This window comes from Triturus cristatus, chromosome 4_1 (genome assembly GCF_964204655.1).
Source record: "Triturus cristatus chromosome 4_1, aTriCri1.1, whole genome shotgun sequence".
Lineage (NCBI taxonomy): Eukaryota > Metazoa > Chordata > Amphibia > Caudata > Salamandridae > Triturus > Triturus cristatus.
In genome coordinates this window covers 1,041,567,591-1,041,587,763 of record NC_140585.1, presented here as the reverse complement: position 1 = coordinate 1,041,587,763, position 20,173 = coordinate 1,041,567,591, and the positions used below count along the sequence as shown (strand labels likewise).

General features: G+C 48.4%; 1 protein-coding gene across 2 annotated transcripts in view; it reads right to left on the bottom strand.

Annotated features, from left to right (window-relative positions):
• The window catches only part of GSAP (gamma-secretase activating protein), a 762,740-nt gene that overhangs the window by 131,703 nt on the left and 610,864 nt on the right, over positions 1-20,173 (bottom strand). For both annotated transcript variants that reach the window (XM_085654015.1, XM_085654016.1), the window contains 2 exons: positions 19,853-19,884; positions 12,526-12,587 (listed from right to left, as the gene is read on the bottom strand). In XM_085654015.1, the coding sequence (XP_085510141.1) occupies positions 12,526-12,587; positions 19,853-19,884 (94 nt within the window). The remainder of the gene's footprint in view (positions 1-12,525; positions 12,588-19,852; positions 19,885-20,173) is intronic.

The window sequence follows — 20,173 nt, the reverse complement described above, 5'->3', positions numbered from 1 at the left end:
CAGCCGTTGAGTCACGACAGACCTCGTGAGGTCGGTGCGGAGGCCCAAGCGAAGTAAGAGAGAGAAAGCGAGAGAGAGAGAGAGAGAGAAAGAGTCCAAGTGAAATGCAGGCGCGCTACCTGAAAGTAGCTGCCTTGATCACCCAGCCGTTCAGAAACGGATAGACAAAGCCACTGTGACTCTCATATGCGCAGCCACCACGGCCTAGCGTATGGAACATTCCGAGGTGTCGGCTGCAGGCCGAAAGGAGGCACAACGCAATGATAATGGCCGTTGCCCACTGTGAAAAACAGGAACTCGCGATATTTTCCCCGCTGCATAGCCAGTCACCCTGAGGAGGTTGAGGGGAAACCTAATGCAGAGACCTCCACCGGAATGTACTACTCTTTGATCCCACGCGGCGGCTTGTCGCCCGCCGAACATGGGTCCAAACTCGGTCATGTCTCCCTTGCACACTAGACGGAACAGTGAGTACCATCCCTTTCCAGTCCGTCCCAGAGGAGCCGAGTCCATCTTCCTTTACTGGAAGATGGCGGTGGCCTCCTTCTACAACTCGCGCACGGAGCGCGATTGAGGGGGAGGGAGCGCTGGAGGGAAACCGGAAAGAGTCGCACGGCAGTCAGCCCCAGAATGACTCAATGGCGGCCCGAGACCGCAGAAACAAAATCTGGGAGGCATAACGCCGCTGGAGAGGACGGACGGCCTTAAGCCGTTCTCCCTGCCCCTCCCAACCGTCAAAACCTCAGCCTCGGCCTTCAGGCGGGCCACCTCGCTATCCGCATGGGAGAACAAGAGTTGCGGCAGAGAAGGAGAGTAGAAACACACTGCTGTGCCGCAGGCTGCAGAGATTCCGTCGAAGACAAGAATGTCGCCGTAGAACAAACCCACGGCAAAGCCCGGGATGCGCCTGAAGCGAAATATCTGCTGCAGAGCCTAAGAATATATAGCCGCAACCATCATGCCCCGTAGACTATCCCTGTCTCTGGGCAGGAGATCCACACGGCGGTGAAGGAACGCACACAGGGATCACCACAACGGCCCAGCCAGAGGACAGGAGAGCACCTCTCCCTATTCACGTAAGAGGCCCCCTGGCATGCCTGACCCGAGAATTTCCATAACGGTGACGACGGGACCTTATGGAAGACAGCGGATTCAATGGGACCGACGCCCGCACACGAGACCTCGTGCTAGGGACATCAAGATTCCACGGAGGTTGGGGGGGGGGGGGGGGGGGGGTTGGGGGTCGCCAGCCGAGGAGCCATATGCCCCCCGGTGAGGGGGAGATGAGCCGGAGAGAATTCTGCGGCATCCCCGTGGTATCACCCGTGGGGGCGGAGCAGGAGGCGTCCAAGATGGTGAGCCGGTACGCAGACACTGCTAAGCGAGGGGACCAAAATCCCTCGCATCCGAGAGGACCACGTGTAAGTAGCCCCAGACTCCGAAGGGTTCCTCGGCGCCAGCTCAGCGTCGACGCTGCCGGGAAAACGAAATCCCCGCCTATGATGATAGGCCCACAACAGAGCGAGGTCCAGAACGGGACCTAGACATCGAGCGCCAGTAATGACCCCTCTACGTCACCCATGGCATCACCATCATCGGCACTGCGACGGCACCACCACAGCGGTGTCGCACCTCCTTCACTGCACCTCGACGTCGAGCAACACCACGCCTCGACGTCGATAGACGTCAAGCATCACTGCGCCGCGACGCCAAGCAGCACCTAGACGCCATGCATCGCCTCGACGCCAAGCAGCGTCTGGACGTCAAGCATCGTCTCGACGTCAAGCAATGCATCGACGTCCAGCCATGCCCCGACGTCCAGCCATGCCCCGACGTCCAGCCATGCCCCGACGTCCAGCCATGCCCCGACGTCCAGCCATGCCCCGACGTCCAGCCATGCCCCGACGTCCAGCCATGCCCCGACGTCCAGCCATGCCCCGACGTCCAGCCATGCCCCGACGTCAAGCCTCGGACCAACGTCAAGCATCGCACCGACGGCAGGCAGCGCACCGACATCGACATCCAGCATCAACATCAAGCGTCGACATCAAGCGTCGATGTCAAGCGTCGACGCCCAGCATCAGCGTGGACGCCCAGCATCAGCGTCGACGCCAAGCATCAGCGTCGACGCCAAGCATCAGCGTCGACGCCAAGCATCAGCGTCGACGCCAAGCATCAGCGTCGACGCCAAGCATCAGCGTCGACGTCAAGCATCAGCGTCGACGTCAAGCATCAGCGTCGACGTCAAGCATCAGCGTCGACGTCAAGCATCGACGCAAGTATCAGCGTCGACGTCATCAAGCATCGACGCAAGCCTCAGCGTCGACGTCAGCAAGCATCGACGTCAAGCATCGACGCCACAAGCCTCGCCTCGACGACGGAGTCAAGCATCGCATCGACGTCATGGCTCTCGACGCCATGGCTCTCGACGCCATGGCGCTCTCGACGTCATGGCGCTCTCGATGTCATGGCGCTCTCGACGTCATGGCGCTCTCGACGTCATGGCGCTCTCGACGTCATGGCGCTCTCGACGTCATGGCGCTCTCGACGTCATGGCGCTCTCGACGTCATGGCGCTCTCGACGTCATGGCTCTCGACGTCATGGCGTCGAGGTCCACTCCTTGACGTGGGCCTCTTCTTGGGTCGACGGAGAGCATTGGCGTCATACCTGCTCTCAACGTCACCGTCCTTGATGCTGACCGGAAAACGCGTCATACTGCAGGCGCGCTCCTACTGGGGAAAGCCCCCCGAGGCCACAGCATGGGAAGTGGTAGAGGACCTACCCTCTCCTCACCCAGGGGCTGAAGAAGAAGCCTAAACAGGTGTCAAAGACACAAGACACAGGCAAGCACAGAAGACAAACTCTGTGAGCTTCAGCTTTGGCCTTTATGTCCCACCGCAGTCAAAGCACTTGCTCCGATTGTATAGAGGCAAGCAAACTGCAGAAATTCTGCCAAAAAACCACAGCAGAATGTAGAGAAAGGCCAAAGACGTCGAATGAAACTTCAAATCCAGAAAACAAATCACTCAAAATGAATAAAAGCTCAAAAAAATGAAGAGCTAATGCTCCAGGGTCCTGCTAGCAGGAGCCGGAAAAAAGAACTGGAAGTAACTTGTCTTGGCTGTGCATCCTGGGATACCGGGGGTCTCTGGAGAGTTTCTTAAAGGCACGGTATCCCTTTAGTAGACACATAATGACAGCCTATAGGGCTTGTCTGTCCACCCCTTCCTCTCTATTGTTTAAAGGGATTCTGGTGAAGGGAGTGTGTGATAATAAAGGAGGATGTCAGATGTGAATAAAGATGACATTTGAACTTTATTTTGGCTTTTGTGTTCACTTCAGAGGAAGTGCTCGCCAGTGCAGCCTTGTTGTAATTAGGCTGTATTATTTTGTCTGTCTCTTAAGTGTCTTTGCAGGTCTGCAAACGCAGGACAGCTTAAGAGATATTTTTGATTGCTCCGGGGTCCCCGCACATGGGCGGGACTATTCATAGATTATGACTATACACAGAGATCCCCTACTACAGAACATGGGTAACTCAACAGATTGATTAATGTGAAAAGCAGAAATGACTTTAGGAAGGATTTTAGGATTAGTCCGAATAACCACTTTATTTTGGTGCATTTGTAAAAAGGGTTCTTCTATAGTTAATGCCTGAAACTCACGCACTTTTCTGAGTGATGTGATCGCCACGAGGAAAGCAGTTTTCCATGTGAGAAATTGCAGTTCACATTTGTGCAATGGCTCAAAGGGTGGACCCATTAGTCTGGTGAGAATAATGTTGAGATTCCATACTGGAGCAGGTGGACGTCTCGGGGGAATCACTCTTTTGAGTCCCTCCATAAAGGCTTTGATAACAGGCACTCTAAAAAGAGTTCGATGTTGCCTATTCTGGAGGTATGCAGCTATTGCAGCCAGGTGTAAGCGTATGGAAATGTGTGCTAAATTAGACCGTCGTAGATGTAACAATCAACATATAATGTTTTATACAGGTTGATGTAGTTGTTATTACAGCATATTACAAACCACTTCCACTTTGCTGCATAGCAGGCTCTTGTAGTAGGACGTCTAGCCTCTTTGATAATATTCATGCAGTCTGGCGGTAGATAGCCAAACTTGAAGACTTCAGGAGCCAGATTAAGTCTACTGGGCTCCGGAAGCCTTTTTTTTTTTTTTTTTTTTAGAGCTTTATTTTGCGCGAACTTGACCTATATCGGGTATCAGGGTGCTTTACATAGCATCAGTTATGTTACATGAGGACACACATTCATTTTGGTTAGGCACGAGGAGATGAAGTGATTTGCCCAGAATCACAAGATGTTCAGCGTCCTTGCCGAGACTCAAACCCAGTTCCCCAGATTCGAGATAGACCGCCCTAGCCGTTAGGCCAACTCGTCTCCCTATGCCTTATGTCTCCATGGCTCTGTTTTTTTGGTGAGGAACTAGTGAGAGTTCCAATAGGGTTGTGAACCACGGTTGCTGTGGTTCACAGCAGATCTTGTGCTTTTGATTTGTGTTCTGGGGGTAAATATTGGATCAGTTGTTCCATTTCATCCCAGTGCGCATGATCATATCGCGCTAACGGTGCCCGAGTGTTGGACACGCCAGAAATTGGCTGCTTGAGAAGCTACTCTTTTCCCCGAAGCGTCAAGTTTTCCTTCCTTATCAGGAGGTGGAGCCTCTCCTTTTATCTGTGAGTTGGCTCTTTTCCTTGCATTAGACACAACTATAGAGTCTAGCAGCAATTGTCCCCTTATATATACTGAGTCTGATGGTGCGGACTAGTATTTCTTGTCCACTGTAGGGGTAAGAATGCGAGTCCTGACTAGGTCATTAAAAAAGTCATCTACATGCCAGACCATTCCTTTAAGCATGGGTAGTGTATGTGATGACTTTTGGGTGGTACTGAGGGTTTCAATGAGGAAATCCTCTTCTAATGACTCTTTATGTAGCTGTACCCCATGATAGTTGGCAGCTATACTCAGTAACTCAATGTAGCCTACACTATCATCTGGTGGAGAGCGTTTGGTAGGGTACAGGTTGGGATCATTGCCTGCGGGCGAATAGGTGTTATAATCGTCCCATGGGTCTTGTAATGGATGATCATCATCCCTATCCTGATCATCATCCTGGTTGTCAGGTGTATGTGGTGGTGAATGTTTAGGTGAAATTGGTTGAAGCTGAGGGGGTGGTGATGAAGGAAGAATAGGTGGAGGAAGAGGAAGAGGAGGTGAAGGGTTAGTTCCAACAGATCTCTTCTTAGAAGGGATTTTTCTACATCAGCCCTTCTTTTCAGAGTCACTTTAGTGGAGATATGACCAGTCTGTAGATGGGTATACAAAATCTTTTGTTTCGGATTCGGTTTTTCAATTGGGGCATCAAAACTGGGCTTTGTAGTTGTTTTATGCACTTCAGTCTGTTTCTGCACTAACATTTTTGGTGCCAGAGTCGAAACCGTTGATGTTTGCGGATCCGATGATTTTTTCGGGGCCGAATGGTGGGGGTCGGTTCCAGACTTGTGTTTCAACCCCTAAGGTTTATGCTTCAAACTTGGTTTGGAGGGAGTTTTTTCTGAGCCGGAAGGCTTTTTGGTAGGGTTCCTATAGGGTTGTGAACCACGGTTGCTGTGCCCACGTGGGAGCAACTAGGATTAGTGTCAGGGACGCTTGTTTGAGTTTCTGAACCACTAATGGAATGAGTGGGAGAGGCGGTAAAGCGTAAGCAAATATCCCTGACCAATTCACATAGTGTATTGAATTGGGACAATGGATGAGGATACCTGGACGCAAAGTTTGGGCAGTTTGCGTTTTGGTATGTTTCGAACCGTTCTATGTGAGGGACTCCCCAACGTTGTAAGTATGGAAGGAGGACCTGAGGGTGGAGTTCCCATTTGTGTATTTGTTGTCTCTGCCTACTGAGGAGATCTGCAATCTGGTTGTTGACTCCTGGGAGATGTTCCGCTAAGAGATAGATTTTGTGGTGAATAGCCCACCTCCATATGTCTTTGGCCAAGCAAGACAGTGGGAGAGAGTGAGTCCCCCCCCTGTTTTTGTATGTAATACATGGCTGTCATGTTGTCTGTACGAATTAGGACAGCTTTGCCCTCTAGGTGAGTTAGAAATGCCTTGTGTGCCAAGAATATTGCAAGCAGCTCTAGGTGATTGATGTGGAGCAACTTCTGTTGTTGGCTCCACAAGCCTTGCACTGTGTGCTGTTGTAGATAGGCTGCCAGCCAGTGAGGGACCCGTCCGCTGTCAGAACTATCTGAAGAACCGTGTCTAGGAACGGCCGTCCTTTTGATAAATTGTGTGTGTTCCACCACTGCAGAGAGCGATGAGTACGGCCGCTTACCAACACTAGATCGGTTATTAGACCTTAAGACGGGTTCCACTGACTGGCTAAGTATTCTTGAAGTGGACGCATGTGCAGTCTAGCATGGGTAACGATCATGATGCAGGATGACATAATTCCCAGTAGCTGCATGTAAGTTCGAGCTGGAATCCAATGGTTAGGTTGGAAACCGAGAACTAAATCCTGAATATTTCGAATTCTGGCTGAGCTGGGAAAAGCGAGAGTTATTAGAGTATCTATTGTGGCTCCTAGGCAGTCCTTTGTATTGGTTGGTTGGTTGGAGATGTGACTTTGGCACATTGATTGTGAAACCTAGTTGATGCAGTAGCTGAATTGTCTTGAAAGTGTGCTGCAGACATTGTTGGGATGTGTTGGCTTTGATGAGCCAATCGTCTAAGTATGGGTGCGTTTGGTATATAGCGAACCTCTGGCACAAGTGGCGGTGAACGGACGGCTATCGGAGGACTTTGCGCTGGGACGAGGAACTAGACAGGGGTGTCCTCTCTCCCCACTACTGTTCGCCATGGTGCTAGAGCCATTGGCGGCATGGATTAGGCAGGATCCAGTTATAACAGGAATAAAATGGACGGAGAACTGGGACGACCGTATCTTGCTATACGCAGATGATATCTTGGTATACCGGACGCGACCAAAATGGTTTCTCAGTAGCCTACTAGACATCTGTGAATCGTATGGTAGACTATCCGGTTACTTGATCAACTGGGCGAAATCAGTACTTTACGTCCTACATGGACCCACACCACAGCTCCTTAGAGGACAATATCGGTGGCAGAGAATGGTTTCAGATACCTCGGTATTAACATCACACCTGACCCAGCACTATTTTTTTAACGCAACCTACTTCCGCCCCTTAGAAGACTATGGAGCGATGTCAAACACTGGCATTCCCTTCCGTTGACATTGCTGGGGAGAGCAGCCCTGTTCAAGATGATGGCCCTCCCGCGATTCCTTTATGTACTGCAAAATACGCCCATACCGATCCCAGACTCCTACTTTAAATCAGTGGAGGCGGAGGTGGGCAGTCTGTTATGGGAGGGCGGGCCCCACCGCATAGCTCTCTGCAAACTGGTGCGGAGTTGGTACGATGGGGGAATCGCTCTGCCCAACATACATTTATACTACTGGGCCTCCCAGCTCACGGTAATCAATCAATGGCTGCATGCACCGCAAGATGATCCGGCTCTTCGAATGGATAGGCATAAGATGGGGGTGAAGGGAGTACTCCATGCCTTATATGATAAATCCCTGAAACATAAGCTAACGGGCCCCACAGAACACACCATACACGTATGGCACACGGCGCAGCGCAGGCTTGGTTGGGAGGGGGTGATCACTCAACAAACGCCGCTATGGGTCTCCCCCAAGATAGGCATGATGCACCTAAGTAAGGAATTTGCGGGGTGGGATCTGATAGGCATCTCTAGTTTCTGCAAATACAGCATGCATTAAGGAAAGCCATACCCAGGGGGACCACCCCACCTGAGTCCTCCCCACTCGAGGATCGTTTGCTCACAGATCACCTAACCAAGAAAGCTATATCATTGACATATTGTAAGCTGGTGAACCATCAAAAAGACCCCACAGAACTTCTTAAAAGGAAATGAGAGGCAGACATAGGAGACATGGACGAGCACGAATGGCAGGAGGCGACGGCATCCCCGCGGAAGGTGGCAATCCCATCCAAACTAAAATTGGTGCAGCTTAAAATACTGCACCGGATATACTACACTAGATCCACACTTCATAAAATAGGGAGGGCGGATGATCCGCTTTGCCTGCGGGGATGCGGCCTCCAGGGTACCTTTTATCATACTATATGGGACTGCCCTGACATCACTAGATATTGGAGGGAGGTTATGGCAACGGTCTCCCGGGTTACTGGTCATGATGTTCCCCCGGAGCCTCGGATGTGTTTATTGAATGTATGGGATGCTACCGACCTCAACCACGCCGAACAAACCTGGGTGACCATAGGACTAGTATTGGCAAAGAGGAATATTGCACGACACTGGGGGGTGCAATCAACCCCCTCACACGCGTGGTGGTGCCGTGACTTAGATGGCGCCATGGTTGCGGAAAAGGTGGTATGTGGTAATAGGGGTTGCCCCCGGAGATGGCAGCGGATTTGAGGAAAATGGAACACATTCAGGGGTCATATATGCGAACCCCCGCTGTCGGGCTCAGAGTACGGCCTAAGCGAATAACAAAGGGGCAACACTTAATTGTTAAAGAGGACAAGATCCGTGAATGGAAATACCTTCATGAGGCTACCTGTGCTGTATGTAAGATGACGTATGGCTACTAAAGAGTACAATTACGAATGTTACAATTTAACCGATATGATTACAAAATGTGTCTTGAAAATGAAACCTGTATGACAAAAGGTGCGAGATTAATGTTAATAAAAATTGTTTTATAAAAAATAAAAAAATAAAAAGTATGGGAAGATGTGGATGCTTTGTCTCCTTAGGTGAGCTACTACCGCCAGACACTTTGTGAAAACTCTGGAGGCGGTGGTGACACCGAATGGGAGTACCCTGAACTGGTTGTGTTGACCCGCTACCACAAACCTGAGGAATTTGCGATGCGCAGGGTGAACTGGTATATGAAAGTAAGCGTCTTTTAGATCTAGAGTAGATAGAAAGTCGCCTCTCTGTAGTAGAGGAAGTAGAGGAAGTACCTGTTGAAGAGTCGCCATGTGGAAATGGTCTGACTGAATGTACTGGTTGAGTTCTCAGAGATCTAAAATTGGTCTGAGAGAACCGTCTTTTTTGGGAATAAGGAAATAAAAGGAGTATACGCCAGACCCGTGATGTTGGGGCGGCACAAGCTCTATAGCCCCTTTTAGAAGTAGAGACTGAACCTCCTGTTTGAGGAGGTCTAGATTGTCTGGTGATAGTTTGTGGGGCTTTGGTAGAATATTGGATAATTTGGAGTACCCAATTGTCTGTTGTTATTGATTGCCAGATTGGTAGAAATTCTGACAGTCTTCCCCCGACAGGTGTTGAGTGGTCGGGGGGAAGTGAAGGTAAGTCACTGCTTTGTTTTGGCGGGGGAGTTGCGTGTGTTTGAACCCCGTCCCCTGCCCTTGCCATTGTTACCCCTGTAACCGCCCTGAAATAATCCTTAGATGGAGAGGGTTGGTTATTGCCCTTACAAGTAGAGGTGGCTTCTGAGGAGGTATTTTTGGAGCCTCCTAGGTAAAAAGTGCGTCGAAAGGAAGCATGACCCTGTGTGGACTGAAGGCTCCTATAGATTTGGCTACCTCAGTATCTTTCTTCATTTTCTCAAGTGAAGAGTCTACCACTGGGCCAAACAGATGTTCCATATCGAATAGGGTATTTAAACCGGAGGTTTGAACCTCAGGTTTAAAGCCAGATACACGGAGCCATGTGTGCCTTCTTAAGAGGACACTAGTGTTTATTGCTCTAGCAGCAGTGGCTGCAGCATCTAGAGAGCATCTTATTTGATTGTTAGCAATAAGTTGGCCTCCATGAACCAGTTCTTGTGCTTTTGATTTGTGTTCTGGGGGTAAATATTGGATCAGTTCCATTTCATCCCAGTGTGCATGATCATATCGCGCTAACGGTGCCTGAGTGTTGGAGACACGCCAGAAATTGGTTGCTTGAGAAGCTACTCTTTTCCCCGAAGCGTCAATAAGTTTTCCTTCCTTATCAGGAGGTGGAGCCTCTCCTGTTATCTGTGAGTTGGCTATTTTCCTTGCATTAGACACAACCATAGAGTCTAGCAGCAATTGTCCCCTTATATATACTGGGTCTGATGGTGCTGACTTGTACTTCTTGTCCACTCAAGGGGTACGAATGAGAGTCCTGACTGGGTCATTAAAAATGTAATCTACTTGCCTGACCATCCCTTTAAGCATGGGCAGTGTATGTGATGACTTTTGTGTGGTACTGAGGGTTTCAACGAGGAAATCCTCTTCTAATGACTCTTTATATAGCTGTACCCCATGATAGTTTGCAGCTCTACCCAGTAACTCAATGTAGCCTACACTATCATCTGGTGGAGAGGGTTTGGTAGGGTACAGGTTGGGATCATTGCCTGTGGGGCAATTGGTGTTATAATCGTCCCATGGGTCTTGTAATGGATGATCATCATCCATATCCTGATCATCCATATCCTGATCATCATCCCCATCATCCTGGTTGTCAGGTGTATGTGGTGGTGAATGTTCAGGTGAAATTGGTTGAAGCTGAGGGGGTGGTGATGAAGGAAGAATAGGTGGAGGAAGGGGAAGGGTTAGTTTCAACAGATCTCTTCTTTGAAGGGATGTGATATTCTTCTTCTATATCAGCCCTTCTTTTCAGAGTCACTTTAGTGGAGATATGACCAGTCTGTAGATGGATATACAAAAGCTTTTGTTTAGGATTCGGTTTTTTCAATTGAGGCATTGAAACTGGGCTTTGTAGTTGTTTTCTGCACTTCTGTCTGTTTCGGCACTTACATTTTTGGTGCCAGAGTCAAAATCGTTGATGTTTTCAGATCCGATGATTTTTTCGGGGCCAAATGGTGGGGGTCGGTGCCAGACTTGTGTTTCAACCCCGAAGGTTTAGGCTCCGAACTTGGTTTGGAGGGAGTCTTTTCTGAGCCGGAAGGCTTTTAGGTATGCTTCGGTGCCGAGCCAGAGGGCGGGGCGTCAGAAGCGTGATCTCGATGCCGACTGGGGCCCGAGGGCACGGGTTGGACCGGAGCCTTCTTTTTAACTGAAAGTGTCTCTTGGGATGAGGGGGGAGCTTTACTCATGGTACGCTGATCTTGTGGGATGTCCTCTTGGTAGGATTCAAAATCTGCTATGTTGACTGGCTCCTGGTCCTCCTCTGTTCTCATGGCCTCACCGGCTTCTTCGTCCGACTGTTGATAAAAGATGTGCAGAATGGAGCTTTTGTGCTGGCTCTGTATGTCGCAACGTCGAGCCAGATGCTCGCAAAGTGTTTTCTTGGAGCGGAAAGCCTGGCACGCATCACAGTCTTGTTCTCTGTGTTCAGGGGACAAACACAGATTACACACTTCATGTGAGTTGGTGCGCAGGTATTTCGCATGACACCAAGGGCAGAATTTAAAGTGAGTTCGTTCCATCGACTGCAGGTCGACTCGACGCGGGTAGGTCCGAAGGCCTTCCACAAACTTTCCGTTCAAAAGATTACTTGAAGTAATTTCGATACGCGATAGAAAGGGAGACACAATCGAAAACAATACCGTCAAGGGTGAGTATCTTGCCGAGGGAAAACCAAAGGAATGGTGTCGAACAAGAGCGCAACGATATACATCCAAACCCGATGGCGGAAAACAACAATTTAACAATGGGTTGATGCCCATGCGCACTATCACCGAAAAGAGGAGTCACCTACCTCATGACTGGAAAGACTTCTTCGAAAAAAAACAAAGTGCAAACATCCAGACCCAAACCTAGATGGCGATCTATGCATGGCATATGATCTACAGTTCATATGCCTCGAAGATTTCGGTTACAAAATAATATTAATATTTCTCATCTTTATGCCAAAAATAATGTAGAGAAGCCAGTTCCCTGCAGATCCGCTCAGAGACCGAACTCAATGCATCTGTGGAGTACACAATAGCTTCAAATAAGCCCAAATGAGGAAGCCTTGGGAACCACTACAGTTCATACACCCAATGCAAGATCACTTCAAGAAGGTTACCCTGAGCCACAAAAGGGATACATTAGGTCCCTGATAACCTTCTATGGGTCTGTCAACAGTCTCATAAGGCAAAAGCACTACGGCCAAGCGTTGCACCAAATGAGAGGTACAAAATGGCATTTGGAAAACAAAAAATAGTAAAATATGATCATGTACATCATAGCACCCCAAAAGTACATTTGTAAAGCTCTAACATACACTTTCAGAAGAGAGTGAGTGAGGGAGACAGACAGAAACATGCGTCTCTAGCCAGACGAATGTAACAGGCTGTGGAGCAGTGAATGATTTATACAGTGAAGTATATTATGGGAGCTAAGTAAGGGGCTACATGTTTATTAACAACATTTTAAGACAAAACGATTGCATTTCACCAAAACATCCACACCTAGCAATATGTACTTAGTATAGTAAAGAATAGATTATGTTAATCTAAGTCATGCCAAGTCAGCTAGCCTTCCTTCAAACACTTACCAGCCCAACAAGTTCCTTTTGATGGTAGTCTTCTTCTAGAAAGAGAGGAACCACCCTTGGCTCTGTAACAGAATTATAACTGAAGTTAGTTTACAACATTAATTTCTAAAGCGTCAACAACCATCACATATAGAGAATGTAGCAAATCTTGTTCCAAAATAAACTGGCTTTTCCTTTCAAATCTGCACCACACAAGGGGTGCAACAATGGCCTCACAATGTTCCAATCATTTAGTCAGAGAGTCATTCACTCTGAAGGTTAAGACACTTCACCAGACCAGACAACGGACTAGTTCCTCTTATTTAAACACCAGCATAGCAAATTCAACCGCAAAGCTTAAAGTGCAGCGTTCTAAATCACCATTAGTAACAGCCCTCAATGTGCTCCTGAAGTGTTCAAGGTAACTTCTCAGCATAGCGGTGCAGTGCCATGCGAGAGAGTTCAACCTCAGTAATGATGATATTTTGAGAGGACCAGGAGAATGGTGTATTAAAGACTAAATTCGGCTCTTTTAACAGCATTTACAGTAAAGAGATTTAGAGTTTCAGTGAGACCCTTGATCCCCATTGGTCCTTTCGAAGCCACATTGTACAGAAAGTCTGATTTTGTGGCTCATAATATTATACAAATCGTACACACTGCCTTCTAAGAAACTGCTGAGCACTTTGTCAATGCAACAGCTCTGGCACCATAGGTGTGAAGATAGCCTTATTTTACACAAGAGAATGAGCAAGTATTTAGAATTTGCCAATTTGTCAAGTATACTGACCAGTAGCAGATGCACCTTAAGAAGTTCCCATTTTAAAACCGCCTCCCAATCATCCATAAGGAATCAATTCACAAACTGACAGATGTACCCCACAATATACTTCAAAAATCCTTGTGCTTATATTGCCTTTATAATAAAAAATAAAAAAAACTCCTGTAAATACTAAAACCAGCATAAAAAGCTTGCATATGGATGTGTAAGGCGAGAGAACTATGCCAATCGGGGGCTTGTTTGACTTTTCAGCTTCATCCTAGACATGCTAAGGAAGGTTTTGCAAGAAATATTGCCTTTTTTTACTATTATCAGTGATGCAGCGCATTGGGCATACTCTCCTACCATTTATCTTCCTCCGATGGGCTTTTCTTATCCACAATGATGGGTGAGGAGAGTTATCATTTTATCAATCAATATCAATTAACAGTGTAACATGTTTGGCTACATGAGGACAGGAATTGGTAACTATTGTTACGAAGGTCTATTAGAAATTATCAACTTTAAGTACACAATTCTTTTAACTATGCTGTAGAGATGCAGGATAATAACAGGAAAGCTCAATCTACGGACGAAATTGAGGCAGATAAATATCAGGCAAAACAATAACACAAGGATTTGATGTTCCGAAAAGAATCTCAAGTTTTCTTGTCTATACATTAGTAAATCTAAATTTCCTAAGTCAGAGTCCAAGCTAAGAGGCTGGTTTTAAGAAACCTAAAGAATCTCAATTTTCAAGATATTTCCAAAAAGGAAATTAGAACAAGACATGGAAAAGTTAAGTAAGAAGGTGTCAGCATTTCAAAAGCTCGGTCAAGAGTCTTCTAGGCTCAGGGAAAATAGTTAGCCTAAGCCACATTCATCGCAAAATCAAAAGGAAGCATAGAGGTCTAAACCTCTCATAGGAGAAATGCGGTAAAGGGTCTGGACAAGTTCTGAAAGCGTTCTGGGGTTGTTCTGAAGTAGGTCTGATTTCAGACAGTGTGAACACTATGTTATAACACACAAGGGTCTCTTGGGCAACACCCCCCTGTACGCATCATCGGGGTCCATTGCCCTCTTCTATTCTCATGTTGCAGACTGAAACATTTGCCAAGTATCCCACCGAGGGCAAATCTCAAATTGTTTCGGTCTCTCGTATGCATTTACAAAGCAAACAATCTAAGGATTGGCAGGCACATTTTACATCAGACAGTCTGCACAGGCACATCACAGTATTTTGGCATACAGAAAAGATCCATGGAAAGATTATAGGCCAATGTTCAAAAGAATTTGGCAAACCCCTATGTACAGAGGAAAACAGAGAATACAATAGCACATCAAAAACATATTCAGGCACATTCAACAGGGATTGCCAATGCCAATAGGTGAGCCTTTTAAGTAATGTTGTATGGTAAAGTGATACAACAAACAAATGATGGACGGAATGCTGACAATGCAGACATTCTCCCCCAGTCAAGAGATCTGGGTTAAATCCATCGTTCTTTTGCCCACTACGCCACCCCAGTTTAGACATGGCCATATGCAAATCAGTCTTGACCCTGTGCCTCATGGGAACAGTCCAGCCCGAACTGCCAAGCCATGTCTTCTCTGGACCGGAATCAAGCATCCTAGGACCGGTTTCTGGCTATCAGCCGTCATCAGCCAGGATAGCTTGACTCCAGTGGCGTAGTGAGCACGGGTCCCACGTCTGGGAATACCCATCCCACTTAGGGCGAAAAGCGTTACAACAAACAAATGATGGACGGAATGCTGACAATGCAGACATTCTCCCCCAGTCAAGAGATCTGGGTTAAATCCATCGTTCTTTTGCCCACTACGCCACCCCAGTTTAGACATGGCCATATGCAAATCAGTCTTGACCCTGTGCCTCATGGGAACAGTCCAGCCCGAACTGCCAAGCCATGTCTTCTCTGGACCGGAATCAAGCATCCTAGGACCGGTTTCTGGCTATCAGCCGTCATCAGCCAGGATAGCTTGACTCCAGTGGCGTAGTGAGCACGGGTCCCACGTCTGGGAATACCCATCCCACTTAGGGCGAAAAGCGTTACAACAAACAAATGATGGACGGAATGCTGACAATGCAGACATTCTCCCCCAGTCAAGAGATCTGGGTTAAATCCATCGTTCTTTTGCCCACTACGCCACCCCAGTTTAGACATGGCCATATGCAAATCAGTCTTGACCCTGTGCCTCATGGGAACAGTCCAGCCCGAACTGCCAAGCCATGTCTTCTCTGGACCGGAATCAAGCATCCTAGGACCGGTTTCTGGCTATCAGCCGTCATCAGCCAGGATAGCTTGACTCCAGTGGCGTAGTGAGCACGGGTCCCACGTCTGGGAATACCCATCCCACTTAGGGCGAAAAGCGTTACAACAAACAAATGATGGACGGAATGCTGACAATGCAGACATTCTCCCCCAGTCAAGAGATCTGGGTTAAATCCATCGTTCTTTTGCCCACTACGCCACCCCAGTTTAGACATGGCCATATGCAAATCAGTCTTGACCCTGTGCCTCATGGGAACAGTCCAGCCCGAACTGCCAAGCCATGTCTTCTCTGGACCGGAATCAAGCATCCTAGGACCGGTTTCTGGCTATCAGCCGTCATCAGCCAGGATAGCTTGACTCCAGTGGCGTAGTGAGCACGGGTCCCACGTCTGGGAATACCCATCCCACTTAGGGCGAAAAGCGTTACAACAAACAAATGATGGACGGAATGCTGACAATGCAGACATTCTCCCCCAGTCAAGAGATCTGGGTTAAATCCATCGTTCTTTTGCCCACTACGCCACCCCAGTTTAGACATGGCCATATGCAAATCAGTCTTGACCCTGTGCCTCATGGGAACAGTCCAGCCCGAACTGCCAAGCCATGTCTTCTCTGGACCGGAATCAAGCATCCTAGGACCGGTTTCTGGCTATCAGCCGTCATCAGCCAGGATAGCTTGACTCCAGTGGCGTAGTGAGCACGGGTCCCACGTCTGGGAATACCCATCCCACTTAGGGCGAAAAGCGTTACAACAAACAAATGATGGACGGAATGCTGACAATGCAGACATTCTCCCCCAGTCAAGAGATCTGGGTTAAATCCATCGTTCTTTTGCCCACTACGCCACCCCAGTTTAGACATGGCCATATGCAAATCAGTCTTGACCCTGTGCCTCATGGGAACAGTCCAGCCCGAACTGCCAAGCCATGTCTTCTCTGGACCGGAATCAAGCATCCTAGGACCGGTTTCTGGCTATCAGCCGTCATCAGCCAGGATAGCTTGACTCCAGTGGCGTAGTGAGCACGGGTCCCACGTCTGGGAATACCCATCCCACTTAGGGCGAAAAGCGTTACAACAAACAAATGATGGACGGAATGCTGACAATGCAGACATTCTCCCCCAGTCAAGAGATCTGGGTTGAATCCATCGTTCTTTTGCCCACTACGCCACCCCAGTTTAGACATGGCCATATGCAAATCAGTCTTGACCCTGTGCCTCATGGGAACAGTCCAGCCCGAACTGCCAAGCCATGTCTTCTCTGGACCGGAATCAAGCATCCTAGGACCGGTTTCTGGCTATCAGCCGTCATCAGCCAGGATAGCTTGACTCCAGTGGCGTAGTGAGCACGGGTCCCACGTCTGGGAATACCCATCCCACTTAGGGCGAAAAGCGTTACAACAAACAAATGATGGACGGAATGCTGACAATGCAGACATTCTCCCCCAGTCAAGAGATCTGGGTTAAATCCATCGTTCTTTTGCCCACTACGCCACCCCAGTTTAGACATGGCCATATGCAAATCAGTCTTGACCCTGTGCCTCATGGGAACAGTCCAGCCCGAACTGCCAAGCCATGTCTTCTCTGGACCGGAATCAAGCATCCTAGGACCGGTTTCTGGCTATCAGCCGTCATCAGCCAGGATAGCTTGACTCCAGTGGCGTAGTGAGCACGGGTCCCACGTCTGGGAATACCCATCCCACTTAGGGCGAAAAGCGTTACAACAAACAAATGATGGACGGAATGCTGACAATGCAGACATTCTCCCCCAGTCAAGAGATCTGGGTTAAATCCATCGTTCTTTTGCCCACTACGCCACCCCAGTTTAGACATGGCCATATGCAAATCAGTCTTGACCCTGTGCCTCATGGGAACAGTCCAGCCCGAACTGCCAAGCCATGTCTTCTCTGGACCGGAATCAAGCATCCTAGGACCGGTTTCTGGCTATCAGCCGTCATCAGCCAGGATAGCTTGACTCCAGTGGCGTAGTGAGCACGGGTCCCACGTCTGGGAATACCCATCCCACTTAGGGCGAAAAGCGTTACAACAAACAAATGATGGACGGAATGCTGACAATGCAGACATTCTCCCCCAGTCAAGAGATCTGGGTTAAATCCATCGTTCTTTTGCCCACTACGCCACCCCAGTTTAGACATGGCCATATGCAAATCAGTCTTGACCCTGTGCCTCATGGGAACAGTCCAGCCCGAACTGCCAAGCCATGTCTTCTCTGGACCGGAATCAAGCATCCTAGGACCGGTTTCTGGCTATCAGCCGTCATCAGCCAGGATAGCTTGACTCCAGTGGCGTAGTGAGCACGGGTCCCACGTCTGGGAATACCCATCCCACTTAGGGCGAAAAGCGTTACAACAAACAAATGATGGACGGAATGCTGACAATGCAGACATTCTCCCCCAGTCAAGAGATCTGGGTTAAATCCATCGTTCTTTTGCCCACTACGCCACCCCAGTTTAGACATGGCCATATGCAAATCAGTCTTGACCCTGTGCCTCATGGGAACAGTCCAGCCCGAACTGCCAAGCCATGTCTTCTCTGGACCGGAATCAAGCATCCTAGGACCGGTTTCTGGCTATCAGCCGTCATCAGCCAGGATAGCTTGACTCCAGTGGCGTAGTGAGCACGGGTCCCACGTCTGGGAATACCCATCCCACTTAGGGCGAAAAGCGTTACAACAAACAAATGATGGACGGAATGCTGACAATGCAGACATTCTCCCCCAGTCAAGAGATCTGGGTTAAATCCATCGTTCTTTTGCCCACTACGCCACCCCAGTTTAGACATGGCCATATGCAAATCAGTCTTGACCCTGTGCCTCATGGGAACAGTCCAGCCCGAACTGCCAAGCCATGTCTTCTCTGGACCGGAATCAAGCATCCTAGGACCGGTTTCTGGCTATCAGCCGTCATCAGCCAGGATAGCTTGACTCCAGTGGCGTAGTGAGCACGGGTCCCACGTCTGGGAATACCCATCCCACTTAGGGCGAAAAGCGTTACAACAAACAAATGATGGACGGAATGCTGACAATGCAGACATTCTCCCCCAGTCAAGAGATCTGGGTTAAATCCATCGTTCTTTTGCCCACTACGCCACCCCAGTTTAGACATGGCCATATGCAAATCAGTCTTGACCCTGTGCCTCATGGGAACAGTCCAGCCCGAACTGCCAAGCCATGTCTTCTCTGGACCGGAATCAAGCATCCTAGGACCGGTTTCTGGCTATCAGCCGTCATCAGCCAGGATAGCTTGACTCCAGTGGCGTAGTGAGCACGGGTCCCACGTCTGGGAATACCCATCCCACTTAGGGCGAAAAGCGTTACAACAAACAAATGATGGACGGAATGCTGACAATGCAGACATTCTCCCCCAGTCAAGAGATCTGGGTTAAATCCATCGTTCTTTTGCCCACTACGCCACCCCAGTTTAGACATGGCCATATGCAAATCAGTCTTGACCCTGTGCCTCATGGGAACAGTCCAGCCCGAACTGCCAAGCCATGTCTTCTCTGGACCGGAATCAAGCATCCTAGGACCGGTTTCTGGCTATCAGCCGTCATCAGCCAGGATAGCTTGACTCCAGTGGCGTAGTGAGCACGGGTCCCACGTCTGGGAATACCCATCCCACTTAGGGCGAAAAGCGTTACAACAAACAAATGATGGACGGAATGCTGACAATGCAGACATTCTCCCCCAGTCAAGAGATCTGGGTTAAATCCATCGTTCTTTTGCCCACTACGCCACCCCAGTTTAGACATGGCCATATGCAAATCAGTCTTGACCCTGTGCCTCATGGGAACAGTCCAGCCCGAACTGCCAAGCCATGTCTTCTCTGGACCGGAATCAAGCATCCTAGGACCGGTTTCTGGCTATCAGCCGTCATCAGCCAGGATAGCTTGACTCCAGTGGTAAAGTGAAGCATAACAAGTAAATAGCATGACAATGAATAAACATTTGTGTGAAAGCAAAGAACTGTGGAATAATTTTGGTGTAGATTAAAAGATCAGGTATGAGTTGCACTGAAGCTAGACCTAAAACTCCATGTAGGTTAATTACTGTCCTTCTCCCATCTGCACTGCTGCCAAAGAAAAACAACATAAATTATCTAGTTATCTAAAACGCTTTAATAGCATTATAATGTCATGTGGGTGCCCCTCAAAGTTAAAGCTTCGGCAGCTGGATAAATCAACAATTTTGAAATGAAAGGTTAACAGAATTTGAGGTACCACAAATGTTTTTCACAGCAACCAGATTTTAAAAGGCAGGATTTGCTAATCAGTTACCTACCTGACTTCCATGTCTCCAGTCTGGATAGCACTCTACGAAAACATAAATAAAAAAACATAAGAGCACAGTAATCGACAACTATCAAACTGTATTACAAAATGGCACATTTGTACTCAGCTAAGCTGTCAATAGAAACGCTCAATTTGCTTTACAAGAGAGTGAGACATACACAATGTGGTCATGAAAGGTCAATGTTACCTTTGTATCATTCAGCTTTGTAAAGGCCTATGACAAAATAACATCTGTACTTCGCCCGCTGGTGGCAAGGTACGCCTGCGGTTTCTCAAGTCTGTGGTTTAAAGATAGTCCTAATTAAAAACA